The sequence below is a fragment of the Tympanuchus pallidicinctus genome, unplaced genomic scaffold (assembly GCF_026119805.1).
Source record: "Tympanuchus pallidicinctus isolate F22 unplaced genomic scaffold, pur_lepc_1.0 scaffold8, whole genome shotgun sequence".
Classification (NCBI taxonomy): Eukaryota; Metazoa; Chordata; class Aves; order Galliformes; family Phasianidae; genus Tympanuchus; species Tympanuchus pallidicinctus.
In genome coordinates this window covers 15,143,816-15,153,342 of record NW_026294802.1, presented here as the reverse complement: position 1 = coordinate 15,153,342, position 9,527 = coordinate 15,143,816, and the positions used below count along the sequence as shown (strand labels likewise).

The following is a 9,527-nucleotide window of genomic DNA, read 5'->3' as shown; positions in this document are numbered from 1 at the left end:
CGTGCCGCGAGCCGCGGTGCGGGACGGGGCGGCCGCGGCAGGATGGCGGTGGCGGGCAGAGGGGCTGCGGCCGTGAAGCCCATCTTCAGCCGGGACCTGGGCGAGGCCAAGCGGCGCGTGAGGGAGCTGTACCGCGCCTGGTACCGCGAGGTGCCCAACGCGGGTGAGGGCCCGGCGCCGGCCGCGCGTGCGCAGGAGGGGCCGCGAGCTCAAGGTCGTAACGGCCGCCTCGCAGCCCTTGGGGGCTGAGCGGCGCTCCGGGAGCGGGGGGCTGCGGCTATCGGTGGAAAGCGGAAGCCGTGCGGACGGTCTCAGGCGCTGTGCTGTTTCCGCAGTGCACCTGTACCAGCTGGACATCACGGTGAAGCAGGGCCGCAACAAGGTGCGGGAGATGTTCATGAAGAACGCCCATGTGACGGACCCGCGGGTGATCGACATGCTGGTCATTAAGGTACAACCGAGTTATTCCTGCCTGGGAGGGGAGGCGGGCTTTAGGTTTTGTTTGGCACTTCCCCTGGCTCAGTAACACACTCACTGTGTCAGAGGCATGCAGCCTGTTGGGTTCAAAATGTTGGTCGTGCACCAAGTGTAAGGCTCTGAAAGAGGCCTCCGTGGCAATAACGGATCTTTGCTGTTGTAATGCATGGAAATCCTTTCAGCCAAGAACTGCTGTGCCCATCTGCTGGATTTCCTGCATTTTGAGACAGCTACCCTATCTTGAAATGGTTAAAAACAAAGTCTGCATAGTCCTGGATGATACCGTGGGTGAAACTCAAAGGCACGCAAAAAGCACATAATTTTCAGAGCTGTAGGGACCTCTGGAGATCGTCAAGTCCATGCCCCTGCTAAAGCAGGTTCCTACAGTAGGTCACACCGGAAAGCACAGAGGCAGATTTTGAATCTCTCTGGGGAATCTCCACAATCTCTCTGGGCAGCTTGTTCTAATGCTCTGTCATTTTCACAGTAAAGAAGTTCTTCCTCATGTCCATATGGAACTTCCATTGCTCCAGTTTGTGCCTGTTGCCCTTGTCCTGCCCATACCACCAAAAACAGCAGGGCATCATCCTCATTAGCAGAACGTTATTTACTCAGTTTTACTCAGTGCACTTCACTATGTTCTGTAGTGCTGAATAATGAGAATTGAGCTACACTGAGAGTCGGTCTGAAGTTCTTCTGTCTCTACACAGGGGAAAATGGATCTCCAAGAAACCATAAATGTATGGAAGCAGAGGACACACGTCATGAGGTATTTTCATGAGACGGAAACCCCACGACCTAAAGACTTTCTGTCCAAATTCTATGAAGGCCACGATCCATGAAGCAGATTCTGTGTCTTCCTGTCTTGTATTACAAATAAAGTTCTACATGATACAAAAAAATCTGTACAGACAGATTGTATACCAGCCTATGAGACTATTCAATAAATCTGAATCTGGTATTTATGCAAGCTGCTGTAACATCCATGGAAAGTTGACTCCTGGCTTATGGGAGTGTGTATTTTCAGGAGCTTGTCCTGGAGTATCTGAATAACCACAGCAGCCCAGTTGTGGAACTCAGCCTGCAGTCCTGTGCAGAGGCAGCAGCTCCTTGGAAGACAGCAGACGAGTAGGCCTTCAGAGAGCCATTGCAGCTGCCAAAGTATTGTGCTTGAGACCTGCTCTTATTCATGCTATGCTTTCGTTGACCTTGTGTTTGACACTGTTCTCTGTTTACATCCTAGCAGAGAATGTCTTGAAATCCAATAGGCCAGAAAAGCCCTCTGTACCCTAAAAAGATCAGTAGCTTCCATTTCCCCACTGTAAAATTTAGTTACACAGGGCTGAAGAGACAGAGCCAGGAACGGGCAGGAAAGATAGCAGGAAAATGCAGCAATGAGGAGTTTGGCAATATAGAAAACAGGCATGACTGACTCCCAAGATCACATGAACTGAATCTGGAGAAAGAGAGCACAGCTCTGATATTGAGTGACTCAAGATCCTGCCAGCTTTCTTCAGCCACAGCTGTTGGGGTTACTTAGACAACAGGCCCATCTCTTTCTGTGGCTAAGCTAGAGAGTTAAACAGCAAATAAAAAAACTGCCAAATTACAAGTGCTGAGTTTAAAAATGAAATCACTTGTCTTTGAACTTTCAAGGTATTTGAAAAAACAGCTGGTGTGCAACTTGTCTGATGTGACTGAAGGTACTAGCAACAGAGAAGCCTTTAAGTCTTGTGTGATGATTTAATAGCGGTAGTAAATGCTTAAGAAAATAAGGGGGGGTTGAACTTTACAGACAGTTAAGAAAACATATTAGGACTGAGAGAGAAGTAGTGAATTATCTTGGCCTTACAAGGTACTTGGAGCCTCAGTTTCACCTTACATACATTAGCTTAGTTTGCCTCTCATGTTCTTCACCTTTTATGTTACCAAAGCTATTCAGAACTGTAACTGCACTGACAATGCTGTACTGAATTCAGTAATGCAGTTTATCAGACATACCTGCATAGTGCTTTGTTGCATGTTGTTTCAACAGCAGTGCTTTTGTCAGTATGCATTCTGATCTTTTAACAGGGCTGTGCTTTGGGGCTCCTGCATTCCTTAGGACTTCTGTTATAAACCGTAAACTAGTGCTGAATTACAGAAAGGACTCCAAAGAGAAAATAAATATGAAGAGAGTACTCACTGGAACTGACTTGTGGAGGTAGAAAGGGTAAGATAGAAGTTCTAGGTCATAGCCAATAATCTAAAAAAACACACACAAAAAAAACCCCTCAAATGTCTTGTTCTTTAATATATTGCTAATATAAGGAATCCCACGCAGTTCTTTATGAGGTTGGAGTGTGTATGTGCAAGGATGCAGAGCTTATGAAGCACTTATTTCAACCCTGATCTATAGATTTTTCATATACATACAAGTGCAGGACATTCACTGGCAAAGGGGATGTAATGCCCCCCCGTCCTCTTGAAGAAGGACAAAACATGGATGGCAGATGCTGGCACTATGTCTGTCTGTCAATGGTTTCCTCCCTTCTGTTCTTCAATTACAGTTCTGCAAACAGAGTAAAAAGACATTACTCTTCAGATATATGCCATAGCAATCTGCAGCCATATTCCTTCCCACAAACTAGGCAAGGTGGCAATTTGCAAAAAACAAGTTTCTAACGAGCGACTGAGATCTCTGCAAACTTGTTTTTAGCTGCACACTGCACACATGACTATAAAACAACACTGCTGGATATAATGAAATAACACCCAAAGTAAAATCTTACACAAAAGGACAAACCAGATGGAATCACATCAGATGAAGGAAAGTACATACATCCAGCCTACTTGCTTACAGAGGAACCAAAAAGCTCACAGCCAGTGGCAGCGCAGCTGTTCATGTCCTCAGCTTCAACCACAGCTGCTGCCTGCACTCCCTACAGGGCTGTGTCCCAGCACCATGGCAAACAGAAGCACCAGTAGTGGCACCCCTGGAGACAGTCGTGCCATTCCCGTACCCTTTAGTCATCGTCGTCGTCATCCTCTGGGACGAAGATGTCGTGTTCTTCCAGCAGGGCTGCGAAGTTCTTACTGATCTGCGTCCCGACATACAGGAACGGGATCACAACGCTGAACACTCTCAGGAGGCCAAAGGGCGTCTACAAGGATCCAACCGAGAAATGATGCATTTTTTTCAGCCAGCGTCACAGTGGATTAACTTTTGCAACTCTATGGGAGCTTCGGGCCAGGCTAAGCCGCGGGAAGGAAGGCCAGCAGGGGGCAGCGGCGTTTCACCCCACGGCGAAGGGCCCAGCAGCAGTGAGTACCACCACTTCATCGCCCCGAAACAGGCCGGCGCTGAGGGTCCGGGACGCCGCTCCCGACCCCACCCCGCCCGCAGCCGCGCCGCTCATTGGCCTAACGCCCGCCACTCAATCCCTCTGCCCCCGCCCACAACGGGAACTCCCGCCCTGATTGGCCACCGCTGGACCTACGACGCCCCCGCCGCTCTCGCCCGCTCGCTCACCTTAACCGGCTTAGGCAAAATGGCTCCGCTGCGGGTGACCGTGGCGCTCCGGGACGGCACCAGAGATGCGGCTGGAGCCTGGCGCAGCCCTCTGCCCCGCGCCCGTCCCGCGCCAGCCACCAGGAGCCGCCCGCCCACCGCTGCCATCGTCCCTCGCTGTCAGGGCCGGGCCGGGTCTCGACGCTCTCGCGAGAGTCGAACGGAGGGTGGGAGGCGGTGCCGCGCATGCGTGGCTGCGGCTTTCCCACTCCCCCCCCTCCCCCCCCGGTTTGACGGAACGCCTTATTGCGCCTGTGGGAGTTTTGGTGGTGACGCGGAATTACGAATACCAAACTGTTTATTCAGTTAGATAGCATAAAATACAAACGGTAACTGAAATGTATAATAACACACACAAGTTCTGCATGTAAAAAAAGGCTCACGCAAACCCGCCCCTTAGAAAGAAGAACGCGGTCTGTAGTCAGCATAGAAGCACCTCCACAGAGGGCGGCTTGGGCGAACCGCCTGTAGTGTTACCTGTGCTCCGCAGGGACCCCGGCACCCATCAGCACGGGGTTTCTCTCAGGTTCCTGGGCTGAGCCAGCCCCTTTATGGACACAGTGACTGCGGTACCACCAGGTGTTTGGCCATCCCAAACCACAGTGCCATCAGTTGGCTGCTGGTGGCCACTGGGAGACTGGGTCAGCCTTACCTCTGGGGCTTGACTTCAGAGCAAAGAGAAAGCATCAGAGTGGCTGTTCTATGAAGCATACATGTGCGCACAGTGATACGTTGTGGGCCTGAGCTGAAATCCTGTCCCCAGAAAGCTGCAAGGATTCCATCCATGTTTTGTTTGACACGTTGGGCTCCCTTACTGGCAAAGCTGTCCTGGAATCACAGCCTCGCTCCCGCTTTTGGTCTTCAAATTACTTTAAATTAAACCATCCAGATTCAAGCATTTTTTTTCCCATCACTTCTGCAATATTTCTTTAGGGAAAACCCTCCAAAATCCCTTCAGGACTGTAAGAAGAGCAGCCTTGCAGCTTTAAAACACTCTGTCTCCCATTGCTAAAGATCCTTCTGGCCACACATTTTCTATTAAAAATAATAATAATAATAATAATAACAATAACAATAAGAGAAAGTGGGAAGCTCTTATTAGCCCCAAAAGAGGCGTCCCTGCTCTGCAATGGGGCTGAGAGGTAGCCCTGACGAGTGCACCCGAAATCCCACAGCACTTTTGAGGAGCACTACCAAAGGTGTCAGGCTGCACACAGATATTTGGCATGATTCTGCCGTTTTCTTCTCAGTGCTGCAGAATAAAACACAGCATTACTCCAAATGCAGTCAGACAGGAAGGAAAACCCATCTCCTCATTTGCAGGATTTAGGATTTAGCTGGAATATTTGCTAAAGCAAAGCCAGGTGGTGTGGATATTGTCTGGTTTAAACAGGGCAGATTAGGCATTAAATATAAGCTCCTTAGCAGTGTTACTGGTGCAATCCTGGCTCATTAAAACAAACTAAGCTTCTTTAAAAAGTGAAACTGCCTGCATATGAATAGTGCTGTTTCAGGTCCAGTTCTGACTGAACTGGCTTTGTTAATCTATTTTCTCCTTCAAGTCTCTCCTCATTCTTGAGTCTCATGTAGGGACTCCCAGTACATTTTATTTTGGAAGGTAAATCTTTGCTATCAAACTGTCTTGTGTGAGTCTGAGACATCAGGAAGATTCTTTCTGTATTGCATTAAAAAAGAAGAAAGAGGCAATCTACATCTGACCCAGCCCTGAAAACCCACAATGGGGAGGTGGCACCATTCCTGATGTTGCTGCTGGGAATCCCAATGACTCCTGATGGGACACAGTCCCACTCCTGGCCCTCCTGTCCTGTTTTCTCTTAAAAAGCGAACAACAAAATCCTCCCAACCTTTAATTTCTCTGCTATGGAGAAATGCAGACATAAACTAGAGATTATTGGATTGCACCATTTGTATGTAGAGGTTACATTCCCACTGCCCAATGTCAGACCTGATTTAAGGTCTGATGCTAACACACCATGGCTAGGCAGGAAGATTGTCATCCAAAACTACTAGAGGGATTTTCAAAGGCACCAAAAGTGAATGGAAGCCATTTGATTTCTGCCTCTGACAACCTCTAGAGGTTATAGCAGAGTGTGAGGCTGAGCACATTCAGGTCCAGAAAGGTAAATGGTTACCCATGTCATGCTATGGCACAGCCTGCTGTTTTCCTAGCATCACTCCTTAACAGAACAGGGCAATAAAAACAAGCTTAATGCTGTTAGAGGAGAAAAAAAGGCATTTTTGTGCGTTTTTCTGCTTTGAAAAGCAGCCCTTGCCAAGAAGATAAGGAAAGATATTTATAAACAACCACTACAGAGGATTCTAATCCTTGGGCTGCTGCACTCAGCACTGCGTAATGTACCGTTGGCCTTTGGTTAAGGGTTCTGACCTAGCAGGTAAGTGTATGGGATGTGCTCCTGCAGTCAGCCCCATGATTCTGAGAGAGAGTAGGAGGGAAGCCCCAGCAGGACAAGATCTGGCTTTGGTAGGAGATCATATGGCTTTTAGGGCAAGACAAGTACAAACACTGCTGGCACATGAGGCTGGGAAGCCACAGTAATTCACTCCTTTACCTCTGGTGTTCTTAGGGCCAGCCACTTCTCAGGAGCGTACTGATATCCTTCCTCTACTCCAACTGTGTGGCTCAGCCCAGCTTCCCCACAGTGCCTCAAACACACCATCATGATCACATCAAAAAAGACCTCACACGAGCGCTTCTCTGCACTGTCTCCTGCATCTGACTAGCTGCCAGAGCCCTATATGGCACTTTCTGTGGTCTGTGCAGAGGCTGATAAATTCACCCCATGAAGGCAGGCAGCCTTTAGCATTCCTCTTTTTCAACAGGGAAAACTTGAGCCAGAGGAATGCACAGGCTTGGCTACAGCTAGTTAGTCAAAGTATCGAGGAGCTTGTGATCCTTGCCACCATTCAGATCAAAGCCCATCTTTCGTTCTGCCCTCCCCATAAGCCTTGCTTATGGACGCTCCTAGGGAGAGACGGCAGGGATGAGGCATTAGGGTAGCTGAAAGTTAAAAAAATGATGATGTTTGCAAACACAGCTGTGCTGTGGCTCAGTACACTGCCCTGTTCCCCACCCTGCTGGGGAGGCTGCTCATGGAGCTCTGCAGAGCTCTGGCACCCAACCAGAAGCCCCAGGAAGAGCAGCCTGTGCCAGCAGCATGGTCAGATCAAACGGGCACTCATCATGATGAGCCATGGCTCCTGGGCCAGCCAAAGCCATGGCATCTTTGTCCTCCTAAAGCTCACGTGCAGCTAACCAGGCATAAAGCTGTAGGCACCCTGAGGCCAGCAGCCCACTGGAGGCATTTCACAAGAGTCAATTTTTTCTGCAGCCAAAGAGCAAAAGCAGAAGGGCTTCAGCGCAACATCACAGACAATAATAAATGCTGACCTGTGCAAACTTCCACACTGAGAAACAAAACCAAACTGGATGATGAAACGCCCAGAGCATCCACCATGTAAGGACAGCAGGGCACTGAGCGTGGTCATATCCATGGAAAGAGAATGAGGCCCATTGGTACGCTGAGTCCTAGGGAGCACAAAGGCCCTCCTGCATGGAGGCAGCCGGTGAGGGAAGGGGCAAACAGCGTGCCTCGCTCTGCTCTGGCTCTGTGTCCCATCTCATGGGTGCCCCCTCTTCTGCCTCTCCTGCCACTCCTGCCTCAGTGCCGCGATCTCCTGCCCATACCAGTGGTGCAGCTTGGCAAAGCAGGTCGTCTCTGGTGACACCGGGCTCTCCTGCAAGGTGGGCACCGAGGATCCTGCGGCTGAGCGTCGGCGTGGAGGCAGGGGTGGGGGCTTTGTGTGCCCCCCATCGCGGTCAGGGCTGCTGCCCCACGTGGAGTACCCGTTCTCCAGGGCATGCTGTTTCTCCTGGACAGGCGGCAGGGCGGGGTTGGAGAGGTGACGCCTCCTGCCTGAGGAGGACCTCCGTGGTGACTTGCGGCACGCAGCCAAGCTGGTGCAGGCCTCCTGCAGCTGCTTCTCCAGCTCCCGCACCACCAGCCGCATGTAGTCGAAGCTGGCCCGTGAGAGCGCTTTCACCCAGGCCTCCATGGCGGCTTGCCCATCGGCCACCAGCACGTAGGCCTTGGCACCAGCATCGTCAAAGCGGATGGCAAAGGCGAATTCCTCGGCAGCCTCGCAGAGCTCCACGGTGCAGCCCTCCAGCACCACCAGCCCCACAGGCTCCCGGCTCTCCCGCTCCTCAAAGTAGAAGAGGAGGTTGCCCTTGAGGACAAACCATCGGCGCTGGTAGGAGGTGCCATGGTGACCATGGTGGTGGTGCCGCTCCACACGCTTGCGCAGGAAGCCGGCGTGGTCAGTGGGCGAGTCACAGGTGGCGTAGTGGGCCACGCTCCGCTCATTCAGCTTCATGGCCACAGAGAACGGTTAGCTCAGTGCTGTGTGTTGTCCATCCAACAAGTACAGCAGCTGCAGGGATAATCTCCAGGCCCACCACCACAGCACTGCCTCCTTCAGAGATGCTGCTTTGTTTCCTCCCCTGCCAGTGACCTACTTTGCAGGGTTTTTATGGAGCACACTGAAGAAACAGCAAGCAGTCATCTTGCTTTCTCTTGTGTTGTAGGATGTGGGAAGAGGGCATTTTCAGATGCTCTAGGATCTCTGTTTCAGCATCCTCTCCGCATCTACGCTCAGGACTGTGCAGCCCCACCGGCATCCCATAGCACTGCTGTCACCCAGCACTGCAGCCAGCACTGCCCTAAGCCATGTGGCTCGGTGGGTCAGACTGTGACCCCGTGACGTCTTCCTTGGGCCAGCTGCTTTCTTGATGAGCGCCTCTGGAGCTCCACTGTACAGAGCTCCATACCTGTTACAAGAAAAGGCAGGGGAGAGTCATCAAACACCAGAACAAGAGCAACGAGCTGCACAAGGACTGTAAGAGCAAAGAGCTGCATGGCTCCCACTGCTAAATATTTGCAAAGCCCAGGACACTTTCATGGGCTCCGATGCCAAGCCCAGTTCCAGCTCAGGACCTCGCACTGCCTGCAGACGCAGCTGAGTGCTGGTTTTCTCCTGCGACACGATCACAATCAGCCTCACAGCCTGATTCTGAACTCTACTTGGCTCCTGTGGGTTCGCTTTGGTTTTAGTTGAAAAAAAGAAAGCGCTTTCACCAAGCATGGCCTGCATGGCAGCTGTGGGCGACTCTGCGAGCGAAGCGAAGCTCATCATACGGGCGTGAAGCTGCGGAACGCTCCACGGGAGCAGCCCCTCCTCGCACAACGCCCCCCAACCCTCAGACCATTTCCCGGACCCCTCCCCTCCCTCTGTGCCCGCTGCAGGGCTGAGGACACGGGGACACAGCCCCGGCCCGGCTCACCTCCGGCCCTTCCTCCGCGGCGGCGCTCCCGGCGCCGGGCAGCGGGGCGGGTGCCGGGCGGCCCCGCTGCGCTCGGGGGCCGGGCCGGGTCGAGCGGGAGGCGGAGCGGGCGGTCAG

General features: G+C 51.8%; 3 protein-coding genes across 3 annotated transcripts; 1 reads left to right on the top strand and 2 right to left on the bottom strand.

The window, feature by feature from the left end:
* Positions 1-3: 3 nt before the first annotated feature.
* Positions 4-1,447, top strand: NDUFA6 (NADH:ubiquinone oxidoreductase subunit A6). Its single transcript, XM_052668419.1, has 3 exons — positions 4-163; positions 336-451; positions 1,188-1,447. The coding sequence occupies exons 1-3, from the start codon at positions 43-45 to the stop codon at positions 1,317-1,319; spliced, it is 369 nt and encodes a 122-aa protein (XP_052524379.1). The 5' UTR covers positions 4-42; the 3' UTR covers positions 1,320-1,447.
* Positions 1,448-2,750: 1,303 nt separating this feature from the next.
* On the bottom strand, positions 2,751-4,184 carry SMDT1 (single-pass membrane protein with aspartate rich tail 1). The gene is made up of 2 exons (XM_052668420.1): positions 3,989-4,184; positions 2,751-3,620 (listed from the first exon to the last, which is right to left on the bottom strand). The coding sequence occupies exons 1-2, from the start codon at positions 4,133-4,135 to the stop codon at positions 3,483-3,485; spliced, it is 285 nt and encodes a 94-aa protein (XP_052524380.1). The 5' UTR covers positions 4,136-4,184; the 3' UTR covers positions 2,751-3,482.
* A 123-nt stretch (positions 4,185-4,307) lies between these two features.
* PHETA2 (PH domain containing endocytic trafficking adaptor 2) lies at positions 4,308-9,496 on the bottom strand. Its single transcript, XM_052668400.1, has 2 exons — positions 9,411-9,496; positions 4,308-8,897 (listed from the first exon to the last, which is right to left on the bottom strand). The coding sequence occupies exon 2, from the start codon at positions 8,441-8,443 to the stop codon at positions 7,688-7,690; it is 756 nt and encodes a 251-aa protein (XP_052524360.1). The 5' UTR covers positions 8,444-8,897; positions 9,411-9,496; the 3' UTR covers positions 4,308-7,687.
* Positions 9,497-9,527: the final 31 nt, after the last annotated feature.

What these genes read in the sequence shown, in the direction of transcription:
- NDUFA6 (XM_052668419.1), top strand. Translation starts at nt 43, where the DNA reads ATGGCGGTGGCGGGCAGAGGGGCTGCGGCCGTGAAGCCCATCTTCAGC. An exon ending in CCGCGAGGTGCCCAACGCGG is followed by an intron (nt 164 to 335) that starts GTGAGGGCCCGG and finishes CTGTTTCCGCAG; the next exon opens with TGCACCTGTACCAGCTGGAC. An exon ending in TCGACATGCTGGTCATTAAG is followed by an intron (nt 452 to 1,187) that starts GTACAACCGAGT and finishes GTCTCTACACAG; the next exon opens with GGGAAAATGGATCTCCAAGA.
- PHETA2 (XM_052668400.1), bottom strand. Translation starts at nt 8,443, where the DNA reads ATGAAGCTGAATGAGCGGAGCGTGGCCCACTACGCCACCTGTGACTCG.
- SMDT1 (XM_052668420.1), bottom strand. Translation starts at nt 4,135, where the DNA reads ATGGCAGCGGTGGGCGGGCGGCTCCTGGTGGCTGGCGCGGGACGGGCG. An exon ending in TTTTGCCTAAGCCGGTTAAG is followed by an intron (nt 3,621 to 3,988) that starts GTGAGCGAGCGG and finishes GGATCCTTGTAG; the next exon opens with ACGCCCTTTGGCCTCCTGAG.